Source organism: Mercenaria mercenaria, chromosome 11 (genome assembly GCF_021730395.1).
Source record: "Mercenaria mercenaria strain notata chromosome 11, MADL_Memer_1, whole genome shotgun sequence".
Lineage (NCBI taxonomy): Eukaryota > Metazoa > Mollusca > Bivalvia > Venerida > Veneridae > Mercenaria > Mercenaria mercenaria.
Genome location: NC_069371.1, coordinates 8,559,590 through 8,579,037, shown reverse-complemented (window position 1 = coordinate 8,579,037; position 19,448 = coordinate 8,559,590). Strand labels below are relative to the sequence as shown.

Sequence of the window (19,448 nt, the reverse complement as noted above, 5' to 3'; positions counted from 1 at the left end):
AAATCTAAGTTAAAAGGGGCATAATTCTGTCAAAATTCAAATCAGAGTTATGGGGATTGTTTCTCCTAGTGTAGATTTGATGGTAAATAAGTATTTTAAGTTTCAAGTCAAAAGCTTTGATAGTAACAGAGATATTTGACTTTATCAAAAACTTTAACTAAAAATTCTAAGTTAAAAAGGGGCATAATTCTGTCAAAATTCAAACCAGAGTTATAGGAATTGTGTCTCCTGGTGTAGATTTTGATAGTTAATAACTATTTTGAGTTTCAAGTCAAAAGCTTTAATAGTAACAGAGATATTTGACTTTATCAAAAATTTTAACAAAATTTCTAAGTTAAAAAGGGGCATAATTCTGTCAAAGTTCAAATCAGTGTTATGGGGATTGTTTCTCCTGGTATAGACTTTGATAGTAAATTAGTATTTTAAGTTTCAAGTATATAGCTTTGATAGTAACAGAGATATTTGACTTTATCAAAAACTTTAACCAAAAATTCTAAGTTAAAAAGGGGCATAATTCTGTCAAAATTCAAATCAGAGTTATGGGGATTGTTTCTCCTGGTGTAGACTTTGATAGTAAATAAGTATTTTAAGTTTCAAGTCAATAGCTTTGCTAGTAACAGAGATATTTGACTTTATCAAAAACTTTAACCAAAAATTCTAAGTTAAAATGGGGCATAATTCTGTCAAAATTCAAATCAGAGTTATGGGGACTGTTTCTCCTGGTGTAGACTTTGATAGTAAATAACTAGTTTAAGTTTTAAGTCAATAGTTTTGATAGTAACAGAGATATCTGACTTTATCAAAAACTTTAACCAATGGCGACGCCGACGCCGGGGCGAGTGCAATAGCTCTATATTTTCTTCGAAAAGTCGAGCTAAAAATGATTGAAAGAAATGAGAAAATAATTGTGAAATTGTTACAATTTAAGACCAGCAGTTTCTATTGATGAGTTTTTAAAACCTTTTCCTTTTCATTACCTTGACAACCAGAATTCTGTACAGATGACCTAGCTTTGAAGGAATTAGAAACTGCACAATAAATAGACTATCCTGTGAAGTTGGGTGGAAACTGCCTGTGGTTTAGATGTTCTAAAATGAAATTATGGACTGACAGACTTCCAACAATCCTAAAAGCTCACCATAATGTAGAGCTAAAGCTAGTCTTATTTACATCCAGTGTTTGTTCCTGTGTTTCTCTTTTCCTTCTTTGGGTTCAAGTATTTAACTCGTAAATTCAAAACATCTGGTAATCTAATCTAATATCATACAGAACATAGACAATTCCATAGAACAGCGAGACACCAGTGTGCACCAGACAATGGATGCTTACAATGCAGGTGAAATCATTCTGTTAAAGAATTTTTGCCAGTTTGTAATGTTTTCAGAGTATACTGTACTTACTGGGCAGGTGAAATCATCTGGTAAAGGATTTTTGCCGACATCATTTGGGTTCAGATCTCTATTTTCGGGTCTATTCTGTTTGATGTATTTCATCACATCATCGTCAAGATTCATCCAGTTTGTTTCTACCTCGTCTTCGTCTTCTTTCTCCGGTGATGGTGCTTTTGGTTCCGGAATGTGTACCTCTACAATATGATGTTTTATGCACTTTTAGTTTTTATAATATACTTGTATAAATTTTGTAAAATAAAATTGGCTTGTATTTCACAACTAAATACGAACAGGCAGAAAATACAGTGCATAAATGTACTCTAAATCCCGTTTTTTGCATGTAGTCAGACTACTGCCATTAAGTAATATTCATGACCTAACATAGTTTTTATAAATATTGCACCCAAAAAACTCTCAGTTTTAACATAGATAAACTTATTAAGATTTCGTTTGAAATTCACTGATCAAAATCAAAACAACAGACAATAAGATGGAGGTATACAATGAATGGGTCATTATTAGTAATATTACAGTAGCTAGACCTGGGATACAGTATTTGGCTCTCATGAATATACTAAGCTTGATCAAACTTGGTGCTTTCGCATTTTATGTGACCTAACCTGGCAAAATCCACTTGACAAAATACAGCATTCCAAATATTAGTCACTTTTATTACAACACTATTATATTTCTGTTTTAAAAAGTTTACAATGTCACACTAGAATCAACTACTTCACAGTAACAGGGTGGAAAGTTATAAAGTGTCTGGAGAACTGTCTTAAGACATAGTTAGCTGTTTCTGACATAATTTTGAAATGGACCAATCCTTGGTTACATTCCCACACAAATGTTTGTTGGGTTTCACATCACAGTTCACACCGACAAAATTAAAGGATATATGGTTACTTTCAAGGTTTTCCTGGTTGAGCAAGACCCCAGGTGCCCCTCCAGACAATACCAAGATACACAATATTATGTACCTCTTTGTTAAAACTTACAGTTCAATGTAAAGCTCAGTTACCTCATTGTTAAAACTTGCTGTTGCAATGTCAACCTCAGTTACCTCAGTTAAGTTACCTCAGTTAAAACTTAGTGTTGCAAAGTCAACCTTGGTTACCTTAGTTAAAACTTAGTGTTGCAATGTCAACCTCAGTTACCTCAGTTAAAACTGTTGCAATGTCAACCTCTGCTGCCTCCAGTAGAAATACTGTTACAATGTCAGCCTCCAGTTACCTCAAAGTTAAAATTTAATGTTGCAATCAACCTCAAGTTACCTCATATTTAAATTTCACTGTTGCAATGTCAGCCTTCAGTTACCTCAAATTCAAACTTACAGTTGCTATTTTAGCCCCAGTCTGCAAGAAAGACAAGCCAACATCAGAAAGAAAACATTAAGTGTAGAAGATTTCATACATACCAAGCACTGATGCATCAACCTCTTCTTTCTGGAATCGGACATCCCCTTTTTTTGCTTTAGCTTCCATAACTAATGTTGTATGCTGTAATCCACGTGTGTGGGTATGGTAAGCCTGTGAATACATAAGGTAAGTTTTCAAGATTTTTATACAAATTTTCAAAGGCCAGTATGATAATTATAGTTTTCGGAAAGTTAGAAAACTAAATATCTGATCCAAGATAAAATTATTTCACTACAGTTGGTGTTACCCAACCACAATACATGTTTACACTGGTACTGCACTGTGTCATGCAATCAAATTGAGTATGTTTTATATCTCATTTCTATTTTGTTCTAGGCAAGGCATTTCTTCATAAAGTGTCTTTCCACATTTACCAATGTATTTAAATTCATCATTTTGGGAAATGACAGAAGCAGGGACTATACAGATTTATTTCATTCCTGTAGAGTTGTGACAAACACAATCTTTGAAATAAAACAATGTACAGTAAAGTTCTGCTAATAAGACCACTTCTAATATTTCAAAATCATGCAAAAAATTTGAAATTTTAAAGAACCAAAGTGTAAAATATAGAGCAAAAACGGTCCGCTAATAAGACCGATTCACTATTGAGACCACCATTTTGCCTGGTCTTATTAGCGGAACTTTACTGTATTTAAAAGTTTTAACAAAATAAATTATTCAAATGATTTCTCTATTAAACCATAAGCCTTTCAGATATTCTGTAATGATCAAAAGTTGCTGTAGCATAACACAGTCCAGGTCGAAAGTAGTTAGAACATTTACAGAGATTTCAATGGAGTTTAACAAGTTCCTGCTGGCAGGTTGAATTTTTTTCATGTTTGTCTCTTTTTCCCAGACCAATATCTTTTTTTCATTTATCAAACTGAAAAAAATTGTCTAAAATCAAGAAACTAGTCATTTCTGATGCCCTGATATGACTGTATTGTGTTATAATTTGAGAACTTACAACAAAAGGGCCATAGTGGCTATTAGTCATTCACATGAAATTGACTTTTTGACCTTGAATAAATGTATGACACACTGAATTATGGATGGCAACAGCTGTGTTCAGTACAAAAAACATAAAACAGGTCAAGTGTGAAGGCCAAGTTTGATGACGATTCATCAAGTGGATCATGAACAGCAGTTTTTTTAGAAGCTTTTCTATTCTTCGCTCTAGCGGCCCCTAAAAATGGCTGTGTGCATCCATTTAATAAATTTGGGAGAGGACCTTATAATGAGACCCAAGTTGATGAAGATCCATCAAGAAGCTGTTTAAACAATTTTGTATTTTGGGCCCTACATGGTGCCAAGTCTCCCAACATGAACAAATCTGGAACAAGACCTTACAATGATGCTATAAACCAAGATTGATGAAGATCCATCAAGCGGTTCATCAGGATGCAGTTGCTTAAAGTTTTTTTTCTACTTTTAGCTTAAAGCTACCCATAAAGGGGCCAAGTGCCCCCATCTGTAAAACAAATCTGGGAAAGATGCTTATAATGGTGCTACAGAACAGGTTTAAATAAGGTCTACGGTGCAATTCACCAGATGAAATCATTTAAAGGTTTTCATTGTTTTAACTCAAGTGATCCCTAAAATGGCCCCCATTTGAACAAAACTGAAAAAGGACCTTAAAATGATGCTACAGTTTAAGTTTGATGAAGATCCATCTTGTGGCTCATGGAAAGAAGTCTTTAAAAGGCTTTTCTATTTTTAGCATTAGCAGCCCCTAAAACTAAAGGGGTCAAGCACCACCCATTTAGAAATTTTTTGGAGAAGACCTTTTAGTGATGCAACAGAAATTAATCGAAAGAAATTGTTTAAAGGGTTTTTTACTCTGCCCCTAAAAGAGCCCAAGTACCAAGTAAAATTTTGGAGAGGACCTCATAACAATCATAAAAACCAAGTTTGATGAAGATCCATCAAGCAGTTCAACAGAAGAATTTCCTACATATTCCTACTTTTTTCTCTCACCATCCCTAAAAAGGCCCCCTAAGTGCCCTCAAAAGAACAAAATTAAGAGAGGACCTTGCCAGGATGCTACAGCAAGTTTGTGCAAATTTTTATAACTTGTTTAACATCTGATACACACCATTGAATAAACTGCCACAGTGTCAGGAATACAACATTGTACATGTCTTTTTGTCTTGATGTTCATACATCATTGCATTTCATGTCTCATATGTTAAATCAAGCATTTTGTTGTTTTACAACCAAACTCAAATTTACCTTTGGAGTGCTGAAATTCAACTTGCAATATTTACAGAACCCTGTATCTTCATCAGAAGAATCACTGTCTTCATCATCATTCTCTTCCTCATCATTTGGCTTTTCTGTTGGAACCTCTTTTGATTCGTCTTTCACCTCAGACTGTTCTTTTTTCTCTTCATTTGACTCCTGTTTCTGTGCAGACTGCTGGGATCTATCTGAGGTTGGTGCAGATGTTTCTGTACTACTTGGAGGTTCAGTGGTCTCCTTTGGCAGGCCAAACTGTCCTTCTTTTCCCCCTTCATTGGTTTTCTTTACTGCAGACTGTGTCACAATATTTGTACTTCCAGTGTTTTTTGATGGTAAGTTAAATTGCCCTCTTCCTTCATTGTCTCTACTGGTATCAAACTGTCCCTTTTCTGAGTCTCTTACTTTCCCAAATTGGCCATAGCCTTGTGGTTGCCATTGCTGGCGAGGTGGCTTTCTACCAGCATTCTGGTTAAATTGTCCTCTTCCTCTTCCTCTTCCACGACCAGAAAAGTTTGCTGAAACATTCGAAAATAAAAAAAATACCAATAACTTCACAAATTACTTAGTACAGTTTTTTTTAACACAAACCAATTATACAAACTCTGACAAATAACCGAGATCAAATGTATACATCTCATATTTGTTATTTTTCCATCCGTTAAAAAATGGTAACTTCAATATATCGCAGTGTCACATTGTTTTTCCTTCAAAACTAAACACTGCACCCTAGAAAATGCAATCATAAACATTCAATTTATTCACAACAAGCAACAAGAATATAGTATGTACTATAATTCACTAGAGACAAAATTTATGGAATGCCTTAATCTTACTGTGATAGTGATAGTGAACAAAAAATTAAACTGTTTCATTTCATTCAAATTATAAGATAAATATTATAAGGACTTAGGTGTTACATTCAAAATGACCTACATGGTCATAAAGTATAAAATTTCACTTGTTCACTTGCATTTGCCCCTTACTTGGGACAGGACATGCATAACTTCCTGTATACTCAACTGACAAGTTTGACATGAGTGCTTTTTAAGATGAAACATCTGTTCTGCAATACCTCGTGGGAAGAGATCATGTTTGGGTTGGTAAATGCTTTTAAATTCTGAGACACAGTCATGAACAGGTGCACTTAATCTGCTTGGTTATGCCAAGACTTTGATTCGCTTAATTTTTTTTCCCTTGCAATCTTAACAATCAATACCATTGATTGGGAATGACTTTTTTGCTAATGTGCAAAAACTCCCTTCCCTCAAAAGCCCTGGAGATTTTTTTTCAAATTTAATGGATTTTTTAGACCTCCTTTATATAACTAATATCAAACACTTCAGTGTTACATTATTATTTTGGTTATTTTCCACTGATTATCAATTTATTACTTATAGTCACCAATTTTCTTAATGTTATTTCCATTTTTTTTATCTCTTCTATTAATCTTAAACTCAATAACATATAATAAACTAAAAGTATGTCAGGTCTGTAGCAAAACTGAGTCTTGGGCTTTACTGCAAAGGACATCTTCAGCAATATTTGTAACTGTTTTTTTCATTTTTATTTTTAGAGATTTTTGTTTTACATTTTAGGAAGTTTGCCCGCCATAAATGGGGAAAAATGACCTTGTTTTCAATTGGGAAGTGGCCGGATGAAAAGCCCTTTATTTACTTGCCTAAATACACATGAAAGGTCTAAACACTGAAAATTATTTTGGAATCTGAAGTTCAGAAAAACACACTTTTTTGCCTCGAGACTGCCTCCTTTTACCTGTGAAAAAAAAGCCCCATTTTCTAGCAGATATTGTTTCTGAGTGCAAGAAGTGTTTCCTAAGCTAATCATATTGAAATAATAACCACTAACCTTTGCTAAAAAGTTGCATTTATGGCTCTTTTGGTTTCTAGCTCTTTATAAGGTCATTTTTCATTGGAAAGGGAAATCAAGGATTGTTCCCTTACTGGCTTTTATTCTGTGCAGAGCTAGTGAAGATGCTGGTTTTAACATAATTTTCTTATCAATGTGCAATTTGCAGTACCCTTCCTATCTTTGTAAATACATGTTATGAGATTCAAGCCAGTCTGGATATGGATATATATTTTGTCAGTGTTTATAATTACATTCTCTGCTTTATTTCTTATACTGTATCACTCTTAATAAGTAAATTTTCAACTCCATGTCCATATTAAAGAGATCTTGAGGACAGAGAGTGGAGGCTATCCATGTGATTAATAGAAAGTAGATACAGAAGTAAACAATTTATTCTTTCCTCACATATCCATGGCACTAATTGAAAGAAGAAATTATCATTTACTACCTGCTGGACCTGTTATTCCAAAGCGATTCTGTGCTTGGTAATTTCCCCTCCTGTTTCCAAACTGTGCAGCACTCGAGGGCGCCCCTCTGCTTGAGCCTCCACTTGTATAATTGTGGTAATCTGTGACTGGTGCAGTCTGCCCTGCATAAGAATCTTGCTCATAGCCATATCCCTCTGCACTTTGTTGTTCATATCCATAATCATAGTTGGTAGTATTTCCATACCCTTCTTCAGTATACTCAGCATTGTAATCTGCAGTAATTTATTCGGCACTGTTAGTGTTAACTAGTCATTCCAAATACATAGACGTGAAAAATAGAAGTTGTCCATTTATATTTAACATTCATATTCTGGAATTTTACAATTTTACTAGATCTATCAAGACTCTTGGTCTCTAAATGGAAACTATCATAGCAGTGTTGAATATTTCTGATTATATACATGTATACATGATCATGTCAGTTGACTTTGCACCAAAATGAAAATAAATACCTTTGTTTCAGTTTTGCAATGTTAGAAGGATTCATACTGTAATCTGATATTACCCAGAAAATGTCACCTCATTTCTTTACACTCAAATGTTTACTATTGTCAAGCTATCATATTACATGTAGGAAATCGAAGCTGAAAGAGTTGTAGTGAGTCCTAACTAGACTGAAGAATAGATTTATGCATTTCTTCAGAAACTTTGGCCTCAATTGTACAGACATTTAGTGAGCTATAAAGGTAAAGACAAAATAGGTGAAATGTAATACTTTATTATTTATTAACAACATAGCATTAAAACATTTGAGCATAAGAGGCTTGAAAATTGAAACGAACTCTGCAATTCTACAGAGAAATAATCGCGGTAAGACCCAGGGTCAACACTTTTCAAGCGACCTGAGTGAAGTGGTCGCTTTTTTGTTGATCACTTCACTCTGTTTGTACAGAAAAGCGAAAAACAAGTCGCCCTAAAATCTGGCGCCCGAGGCTGTTATCATACCTTGTGTATATCACATCTATCCGCTTCTAATCAGCTTGTACATTTGTAATAACATTACATAATCAATTAGCGTAAACTTATCCCGTTACAGGTTGTGAACTTCACCTGTCAACAAAGTATGCTCCGCCTACCACTGAATATCTTATGATTTTTTTTGGTTGAAAACTTTGGAAACACCAATCAATTGTGGCGAAACAAAATTGCTTTTGATTTTGTGCATAACCGATAAAAATGGTGTGCATTACGTGTGAATAACAACTAAAACCTGTCAAAAGTTAGGTTGAAAAACAATAACAAAAGTATGTTGGCGCAAGGGAAAGTAGCTGATTAAAGGATGACAGCCCTCGCAAATTAACCTGTTTGATGTGACTGATAAACAAAAGCTCTGAATAATTATGGTTCTAAATTTAACCAGAGTTGTTCGTAAAGTATGATCTTAACTGCAGCTGCCAGACGTAAATATCCGTGTTGTACACAATTTAAGTAGAAATTCAGACAACAGATATTTAATTTCAGTCAATAAAAATCAATCACAATCAGTTTTAGATAAGAAAACATTGGCTTTACCTTTTTGTAAAAGCTTTTGAAATCGAACGTAGGCTTTTAGAATGTCTGCTCGCGGTGACTAACTGCCGATATTTCATGATCATTTCTCTTAATTTATTTCAATAAAGGTATTGTCATTGTAGACTTTAATAAAAGAATAAGATACTGTCAAATGCTGTTAAATTGTCTTTGCATCATCAAAATTTGTCAAACAAATTCTTTAAACTGGAGAACTGGGCTATGTTTATGGAAGTGTATAAGTATCCGGACATAAAATTTTGAATATCCCGATTTTAACCAATAAAATAATTTGGGGCGGGGGGTTTCAGACAGTGGCGAACGGGGAGAATCTAAAAATTAATTTTCTATTGCCTAGTTTTGACTGGTATAAGAAAGAGGAGAATCTGTGTTTTAAGTAGACTGTCAAAATTTGATATATGCATATGCAAGGGGTCATGACAAACGAGCCAAAACAACAAATCACACCAGACATGCCTGTTGTAATACTGATATATATATATATATATATATGATCAAGACGGTAATATACGGTGTAATTAATGACTGTTTTGACCCGCAGCCTCACTTCTCCGTTCTGAGAAAACTTCTCTCTATTTTCACTGGAGGGAGAAGTCACTTCTCCCAATTTTTCTGGGCTAGCTTGAACCCTGAGACCACATCGACAGCATCTTAAAATTACTTGAAGATTCATAGTAACAATTAATTATCACTTTTTCTAAAATGTTCTTAAATTCTGCAAAGTAATCAATATGTGAGAAAACAATCGAAGTTACTTCAAACACTTTATAAACAGTAGGTTTACAGAGATTGTCACCTATGCAAACACGCAGACAGTCACGTTATTGTGTAGATTATCTGACTGGCTATACGCGGCTATCGATGACGAGCGGGTGACTGCCTACTAATATTTCGCTCAAGTTGCCCCCCTCGCAAGACCAAACTGGCAATGTGTATTGAAAGGTATGCACAACTGACATATGATTGAGTATTAGGGATTAAAAAGGTAAATTTTAACAGGATATCAATTGAATATGATAAATAACAGTATTGTAGTGGTTCTCGTATCATGTGGCCTCGGTAGCTCACTTGGTAGAGGGCTGGCACAGTAAGCCGAAGGTCCAAGGTTCGAGTCCTGGTCGAGGCTGCACATATTTCCTGAGACTTTTACATTTGTAGGTTCCACCGAGACATTCACCCTTGGAGCCCATGCCGGGCGAAGCAGTTTGGCTGGGGTGTGCATCTGAATTCGGTTAACAGTCTGCGGCAGACACTGGCCAGGAGTGCCAATGTCTCGCAATAAGAGGGAAGGTGTGGAGCGTTCTCGTAGCAGGTGGCCTCAGTAGCTCAATCGGTAGAGCGTTGGCACAGTAAGCCGAAGGTACGTGTCCCGGTCGAGGCTGCACATTTTTTCCTGACACTGTTACAGTATGTTCAACTGTTTAAACCTGCGTACGTAGTATATTTTAAAGGTTAGAAACTGATTAAGGCCTGCTTAGACATTACAATGCAAACTGAAAATAAAATGTAAAATGATAAGATACTGAAAATGAATGTTGTTGAAGGTACATGTCTAATATTTAGGACTAGTTTTTATTGTTGACTTGGCAATGCAACATTCTCCATTTTGCAGAGCAGATATGTGTGAAAAGATGTACACTAAGGAGCGAGAAGTATCCGAAAAAGTCTGGAAAACTGATATTTTCAAAAAAATCAGCAACCAGAATTGATTCTCTTTGGTCAGAATTGATGTTGTTGACTCTGAAACTTTGGCGACAATTACTTCATCATTCATTGGCGATAAGCTGAACACTGCTAGGCCTAGTTATCATTTTACCTGTGCTATACTCGGCACTGTAATCTGCTGTATAGTCAGCATTATTATCTGTATAATACTCTGCACTGTAATCTTCAGTAAATTCAGCATTAGCCTGATATTCATACTGTGTATCGTGGAACTCATTTCCATATCCAGCGGTTTCTTGGAAAGTCTGGTCGACTTCTCCAGAACAGTAGTTGTAAGAGTTTTCTCCCGTTGAAGCGGAACCTTGCCCATATGCGGCCTCATATGCGCTGATGTACTCATTATGAGCTTGGTAATTATCAGTTTTTGCACCATAATAAGTATTTCTGTTAAAAGGCCGATTAAGGCCAAACTGGCCTGCGTACAGGCTCATTTTAACGAGTTATAATATTGTTAAAAACATTAATTTGGTACGTCTGTTTTATAGATAAATTCCGTCAATAACGTCCTCTTTCCGCTTAGAGGTTGAACACCACTAAATTCACTAACTTAATAACGTTCTTTTCACATTTCTAAAATGCAAATAACTGGTCATTCGCGAAAAATATAACACGAGAATACTCAAATAAATGGCGGAAATCGCCACTGAAGGACCACATGGTGAGTAAACTGACCTAGATATGGCACAAAATATGCACCTCTGCACAAGTGAGTCCATTTGTAACCTACTATATAGTTTGGTTACTGGGGTTACTTACTCTATTGCTTTGGTTGCTCTTTTTAATTGTGCAGCAATATACGTAGTTAGTGAGCTCCAGAGTGTTAACAGTCAAATTGTTGACGATTACTAGAGCATATACCTATAAAACATGTATTGAAAATAATTTGAGAACCGTTTTGAAGGCGGATTTTGTGTTTCGTTTGTGTTAATGCATAATTCACTTCATTTTATAGGTAGTTGGGTAGCTAATTACAGGAGTCAAGGGACTTGTGACAGTTAGTAATGAAAGGGAATAGATTAATGCGTTTAATGCACTATTTATGAGGTAACACCGAGATATGTGCATAAAGGATCAGCGTAACACCAAAAAACGGGATTTTTGTGTGTCAAACCATTGAAGTTTTACAAGATATTGGCATAATCATTAGGTAAAGTATTGATTTTAACTTGCGTTTGCCCTATGTTTCAGGTTCCTTCATTCATATAATGTACGATTGCCATATTTTACATGAGGGGCATGGTAGACTCGGGCATGGTATGAACTTCCGTTTCCGGTGTAAATAAGGAACACAACAAAATTATCTGTTATAAATCTATTCAACTATATAGACAAATGAACGTTATATATACATACATTCATATGTTGCAAAATACACATCTCAACGTAATTAAGCATAAATTAAAAGGAAACTTTCTAAATAATACATGTATATTAGGGAATTAAACCTTAGGAAAATCACTCTACAGTTTAAACTTTAATCAAATGTCATTTAGACAATACAGTACAAATAAACCTCGAAATCAAGTCATTTCGGTTCTTTTAGGCGGATACCGTTTCTAGTTCGGTTACACATCTTCAACAGTGTAATGTTCTGATTATATATATGAACATTTCGGACCCTTAAAGGGATTTGTATTCTAAATGACTGACCCAAGACGGGATTGTTTAACACTACGTTTATTCACTACAGCTAATACAAGATAACTGATTTAACAGTATAATACAAACATGTATACGTTCTTAGAACCGGCACGCTATACGCTAGTGCGGTGCAGGAGGGAGGAGCTACATTTCATGAATGAGTGACCATTACATCCCTCCTATCTTCAGATTTAAAATCTTATAATAATCGTATTTTCTAAGAACAAAATATAATGTGAAGCTTATAACACAAACAAAAGAAAGGCATCAAACTTTAAAGAAAATAAATATCAACAGTATCCGATCAATTCCCTATTTACTCATTTGTCATGCATAATGATGTATTCCTTCTCATGAGGTTAGAGTCGTTTTCCCAGAACGAAATAAATGTCAGTGTCAAATCATTAAGCTTCATATATTCAGATTTACGATTCATTTATAAGTTCGTAGTTGTTCTTGAGAATGTCATTATTACCTGAATACAAGAAATAATGTCTGTAAAATTAAGGGATTATCATCTAATGTTCATCATGACACCAGAATAGTCTGTGAAAACACCATGAAATTTTGTTTTAAATGCTTGTAAAGTTAATATCCATTTTGTCCGACGCTCATTAATCTTTCCCCGTGATAGCGTTCGCTGATATTTTATTATCCACAGCTGTGCAAAATAAAGAGCTAGTTTGTGGAACTAGATATTTAGATTATAAACAAGAAAAAAAACACAAGACATTAAATGACCACCAGCAGTGGTTATGCTCATTTGTTTCGCAATAGAATATGTACTTTGCAGGTTTTATTATGACCTGGCTATAACACTTCGCAGTATAATTGCACTTTTTGCACTTTACAGGTTTTATTATGACCTGGCTATTTAAAACACGCCACAAATAGAATCGCACTTTTTTTTGTACTTCCAGGTTTTATTATGACCTGAACATTAGAACACTTCCAACTAAATTAATCCATAAGTGTAAGAATTTTTTCTTTTGCAATTGAGACACATTTTTTTAGGCAATTTATACACACTGTATTTACTATTATTCGTCTATAAACCTTCTAGGGGGTCTTCGTTTCCTTCCTGATTTTCGCAGTGAGGTACCGTCGGCGTCGGAAGAGGATTTACGCTGGTCGCTGTCGTTAAATGAGTTTACAGGTTTGAAATGGGATATGTCACGGGTAATTGTACGATCATTGTGTTGAACTGTGACCATAGAACCTTTTCTCGAGATTACCTTACCGACTGAAGAGCTGAATGGTGTGTCAAGTTTATTCCTTATATTTTGTTTCACAAGTACCTTGTCTCCAGGTTTTATTGTTGAATACTTCGTTTTCCGTCGGATGTCGGCATAACGTTTATTTTTCATCTTTGCTTTAGTGTCTCTTTCTCTGACATACTTATCTTTTCTGAAAACTGAAAACTGGGGAAGTTTTGTTTTCATTTTTCTGTTAAACAGGAGTTCATACGGAGAAAGCCCAGTGCTTGGATGTGGGGTACTCCTATAGTTCATGAGGAAACTACTGATTTCAGTTTTAAAGTTCTTTCCTGATGCTGATGCGGTTTTCATGGTTTTAACTAAAGGCTTCATAAATGCTTCTGCTGTACCGTTTGCCATCGGATGGAGTGGTGTTATTTTTCTATGTTTAAAACCAAAACGATCTGCAAAGTCCGAGCAGATTTGACTGTTGAATGGAGATCCATTGTCAGTTTTCACGACACTTGGGATAGAAAACAAACTGAATAATTTCTCAAGATGTGGAATAACTGTTTGCGCAGAAAGGCTATGGAGTTTTTCTACAACAGGATATCTGCTATAGTCACATATGACTACCATGAAATATTCGCCTGACGGGAAAGGTCCACAAAATCCACGGATACTTCGTCCCAAGGTTGTTTTGGTAACGGACTGGGTTTTATAGGCTCTTGTGTTGTTGAGGGAGAAGCGGACATGCACGGTATGCAGTTTTTACACATTTCATCTACACGTGTATCCATGTATGGAAACCAACATGTTTCTCTCAAAAGTGCTTTGCAGCGAACACGACCCTGATGACCTTCGTGTGCTAGCTTAACGACCTTTTGTTGCAGCGAATCAGGAATGCACAGTCGCGTGCCGCGCAATAAAACATTTCCTTCATCGAGTGACACGACAGTTAGCTCTTCGCTCACAGTTTGATAACTCCTGAAGCTGTCATCTTGGTAACATAATTGTTTCGACCAACTGTTATTCGGTAACGCGTCCATTACGCACTTAATAACACAATCTTTCTGAGTGGCAGTTGCGATGTCAGACATAGTTAATGAACTTGGCACTGACGTGTGAGCAATAAACCTGACGTAATCTTCAGCAAAGCTTTCATTTTGGCTGCTCTTTAACTGGATGTCTGGAGCAGTAGTCTGAGATCATTTGGCTTCCGGCGCGATATTTCACTTTGAAATTGTAAGTTGTCAATTTTAACCTCCATCTTTCAAGGCCCCGCTGACTGAATTTGCTTGGTGTTATTGAATATTGATTCTAAACAACGATGATCACTGATTAATGTAAACTCTTTTCCAAACAAATAAAGGTGGAAATGCTGGCAACCAAAAACACAAGCCAATGCCTCACGCTCTGTTTGGCTGTAGCGTTGCTCTACGGATGTAAGTGACCTACTTCCATATGACATGATTCGATTTTCTTGAACCAAGATCGCAGAAACACCAACAGGACTTCCATCAACACACAGTTCTGTTTGTTTTGACGGGTCAAAGTATGCCATGACCTTGTCACTGACTAATGCATTTTTCAGTTGATGAAACGCGTTTTCCTGCTGTGTTGTCCATTCAAATGGCTTATTTTGCTGTGTTAAGCGTCTGAGGGGTTCTGAGATTGTAGAGTAGTTTTCAATAAATCTTGACACGTAATTTGTCATTCCAAGGAAAGATCGAACCTCGCCCTGATTTTTCGGCTTTTCAACGTTCTTGATAGCAGTGATTTTCTCAGGATCTGGTGATATTCCCGATTCAGAAAAGACATATCCGAAGAATTTTATTTTGCTTTTTCCAAATTCACATTTTTCTTTGTTGAGTGTCAGATTTCTATCTTGTAGCCGTTGCAGAAGTGCTTCTAAGTTCGAGTCATGATCTGTTTGCGTTTTCCCATGAATGATTATGTCATCTGAAATGTTCAGCACACCATTTAATCCATTTATCACTTGCCGTATTTCATTTTGGAAAATTTCTGGGGCTACACTTACACCGAAATTTAGCCGTTTGTACCTCCAAAGTCCAACATGGCTTGCGAACACGGTCATGTTTCTTGATTCCTCGGAAAGTTCGAGCTGATGGAACCCTTTGTAAAGGTCCACCTTTGAAAACACGGTGGAGCATTTAGTTCCATTATTATGTCATCCACTGTAGGCACGACATGTCTTTCACGCTTTAATGCTAGATTCGCTTTTCTCATATCTACACAAATTCTGACATCATTCGGAGACTTGGGTTTCGGAGCAACGACCAAGTTCGAGACCCAGGGTGTCGCACCTGTGGCTTTTTCAATTACATCAAGTTTTTCAAGTTTCTCGAGCTCTTGTGCAACTTTATCACGGACGTGAAACGGAATGCGTCTAGCTGGCTGGGCAGTAGGTATTACACTTTCGTTTATATGGAATTTGATTTGCTTATCCTTTAATTTTCCTAGCCCATTGAACACTGGTTTGTATTTGTCATATAAATCTGAATACTTCTCTATTTTACTAGATATAGTCTGTATGACTGGTACAATTTCAAGCTCCACGGCGGTTTCATAACTTATCAAATTTTCCGATGCACCGTTCACGACATGAAAATCCGTTGTTGCGAATTTAGGACCCGATTCTATGACACATACGTATTTCCCTTTTATAGACAATGGTTTGTTTTGACCGAATGCATATGCTTTTGTTTTTGTTTTCTGGATTTTCGGCTTCGGTCTCATTTTGTCGATTAAAGACTCGTCGAGAATATTCAAGCTACTTCCTGTGTCAACAAGAAAAGTCACATCAACACCATTTACTTTTAAGTTTACTTTTGGCACTTTTTTGTTTGAAATTTTCTTTACAACACTAAGTCCAAAAGCCACATCCGTTTCAGAACAAGATTCGTCTTCACTGTTGGTTTCATAGCCATTGTTATTTTCGGATATTTCGTGTAGTTGTCCTTTTGAATTCAGCCGTTTACGACATACCCCAATGAAATGGTTTCTTTTATGGCAGTAATTGCATTTTGCGCCAAGGGCTGGGCATTTTCGCGCATGTGGATAAGTTCCTCCGCAGTTTCTACACTTCTGTATTTCTTTCTGATTAGCAGGATTTTCAGGCTTTCGTCGCTGGGAAGGATGTTTCTTAATTTTGTTTACCGGAAGACTGTCATGTCTGTCCATTGCGTGTGCTTGTTTTTCCGCCATTTCCATACTTCTTGCTAAAATTAGGATGTCTTTCAATTCCTTTTCTTCTTCTAAGCACTTAATTCTTAATTTCTTTGATACGCATCCTTGTATTATCTGACTTTTAATTTCACCATCCTTATCACTGAATTCACAATGTTCCGCTTTCTGTCGTAATTTCGTTACATACATATCTATTGTTTCGCCTTGATTTTGCTTCAGATTTCTAAACTCAAATCTTTCGAATTCTTTATTCTTTTTTGGCATGAAGTAGTCATGAAGCGCAGATTTTGTTTCTGTATAATTGTCGTCGGTAGTTCCAAGGTGGAGCGTCTCGTATATTTCAAATACTTCATCTCCGGAGTAGTGTAATAACAATGCCTTTTTTCTTTTATTTTTGTCTATGTTCATTCCCACAAATAAATTCTCTAATTTCGCGACATATTTGTTCCATCTTACACCTGCAGACTGTTCATCACTGTAAACTTCAAATTTCGGAAATTCCGGAATGCTAGCCATAGTTCAATTGTTCATAAATATCCACTGTTTTATTGCACTGATTAAATTGATAATTGTATTCCATAATTCTTCGAAAAGCACGCTTTATCCTCGTCGCCAATGTAATGTTCTGATTATATATATGAACATTTCGGACCCTTAAAGGGATTTGTATTCTAAATGACTGACCCAAGACGGGATTGTTTAACACTACGTTTATTCACTACAGCTAATACAAGATAACTGATTTAACAGTATAATACAAACATGTATACGTTCTTAGAACCGGCACGCTATACGCTAGTGCGGTGCAGGAGGGAGGAGCTACATTTCATGAATGAGTGACCATTACAAACAGGACCTCCTGGCTGGTACGGGCGGCTTCAGGTTGTTCTGGATATTGATGCCGGCTGGTTACGTCTCTCACCAATATATTGGCTGACTAAAACATCTACTGCTTAGCGATTGTCCTCACCTGTGTTAAAGTATATTTTCAGAAACTTTCATGATGTATGTTGAACATCGGATGAGAACTGTTCAACATTTTGTGATAGACAGACGGACAAACAGTATTAAACGTGCAAATTGTATGCGTGTTTTGTCAGAAAAAGAAATTTGGTTATCAATAATACATTATAAAGTGTAAATGTCATTGTATTCTCACTTCCTTTGTTAATTACATTTTATTTGATTATAATGTATAGGTAATGTTTTCTCTTTTCTCAGTTGTTAATAACATGTTTGTTACTTTCTTTAAAATTGTATGAACGTGACTATGTATATTGTAATATCGGTGTTTAGACGATGTACGATGTACAGGTCTCAATAAAATTCTATTCTGTTCTGTTCATTAAAATTGGTTTAGATTTCGAAAGAATTAAAATGTATGTGTTATCAGTTACCTCAGCCTGGATTTTCACAGCAGTTATGAGTACTGGTTTAGGCTGATGGTTGTGTGTTCCAGTTGGTCGATATTCGGAACCGCTCTGCTTGACTGTGGTTCCAGTTGGTCGATATTCGGAACCGCTCTGCTTGACTGTGGCTGGGCAACCAGTGTTTCTCCCTCGGACAGTACAACGCCAGTCTATCGTCCCGTTGATCAGTTCTCTCTTCTTTACGTAGGCATAGCCACCATATGAAACAAACTTAAGGGCACCACGAGTAGAACCGTCCTCAACTATCTCGTACCGGATTGGGGTGTCATTTGACACGTGCACCACGGACACATCTTGCAATGATCTATATAGGTTATTACACATGTTTTTCATATTTACAATATCGGTTGCTAAAAACAAAATCTTGATTATATTGATACATGTTTTTTTCTTCAAATGCCTGTATATTTATACTTAATCTTTAATAACGCAACACCTGCGTACAGAAAATAACAGAAAATCCGCCATCCGGCCGTGGGCATGCAAGCTGCTAAACATCATTGATATTGCCTTTCTTCATGTATAAAACAGATTCAACTACTTGGATTAAATTGCACTTACGTTTCCTGTACTTCATTCGGCATCTCTCGGTCTGGTCGGCTGACATCGAATTCGGATGTTTCAACGGCATCCATCTCGGAATCTGAACTCCCCTCTGTGACGTCCATTGGTTTGACATCTCCAGTCACGTTCGTTGATCTTGAGCCCAGGTTAAACGTCACATTCGCCGCGAACGTGTTCATTTCCAAATGTACAACAAGTCGAAAGATTTCCAGCGGCCAGTAGTTATACAGACCAGATAATGTTATTGATGTTTGTGTTACCACTCAGTCTAAAACTAACTTATAGGTGAATAGCGTGTTTTTTTTTATCATACCATTACACTTTAATGTAGGAAATATTACTCCATTCTACATGTTTTACAAGCAAATCTCTAAAACACACAGAATCGCAACAGGAGATAATCTATTTTTAATCTAATCTAATTTTTTTAATAGTAAAAATAACTATATTCCTTTCATGTATAACATAGCCTTTAGCTCAACTGGTCACATTCTTGGACTATTGAAACACTTTACTAGAGGCACTATCACAAATGTAATAATTATATAAAGTAAAACAATTGCATTTATTCTCTGTCGTTTGTGATCTGTTATTGTGTTGAAAAAGTAATCGATATTAGTGATTTTATCATTAGCATTATAAATGGCGAATAAAACAAACCTACGTTACATTCATCTCGGGATCGTCTGTTGTTGCCACGTCAGTGTTGGCTCTCTGTGTGGTGATGGAAATAATCCTTGAA

The 19,448-nt window shown here is 36.0% G+C and overlaps 3 protein-coding genes across 3 annotated transcripts in view; all 3 read right to left on the bottom strand.

Moving 5' to 3' along the window:
- The window catches only part of LOC123532981 (uncharacterized), a 50,989-nt gene extending 39,802 nt beyond the window's left edge, over positions 1-11,187 (bottom strand). Inside the window, exons 1-5 of the mRNA XM_053518496.1 lie at positions 10,757-11,187; positions 7,371-7,622; positions 5,045-5,568; positions 2,809-2,920; positions 1,401-1,585 (exon numbers count right to left, since the gene is read on the bottom strand). Coding sequence (XP_053374471.1) covers positions 1,401-1,585; positions 2,809-2,920; positions 5,045-5,568; positions 7,371-7,622; positions 10,757-11,096 — 1,413 coding nt within the window. The 5' untranslated portion in view covers positions 11,097-11,187. The remainder of the gene's footprint in view (positions 1-1,400; positions 1,586-2,808; positions 2,921-5,044; positions 5,569-7,370; positions 7,623-10,756) is intronic.
- A 4,409-nt stretch (positions 11,188-15,596) lies between these two features.
- Positions 15,597-17,228, bottom strand: LOC128546959 (uncharacterized). Its single transcript, XM_053518389.1, has one exon. It carries the CDS (start codon positions 17,226-17,228, stop codon positions 15,597-15,599), a length of 1,632 nt encoding a protein of 543 aa, XP_053374364.1.
- A 338-nt stretch (positions 17,229-17,566) lies between these two features.
- LOC123532129 (uncharacterized) lies at positions 17,567-19,448 on the bottom strand. The gene is made up of 3 exons (XM_053518495.1): positions 18,704-19,448; positions 18,110-18,446; positions 17,567-17,682 (listed from the first exon to the last, which is right to left on the bottom strand). Exons 1-3 carry the CDS (start codon positions 18,883-18,885, stop codon positions 17,659-17,661), a joined length of 543 nt encoding a protein of 180 aa, XP_053374470.1. The 5' UTR covers positions 18,886-19,448; the 3' UTR covers positions 17,567-17,658.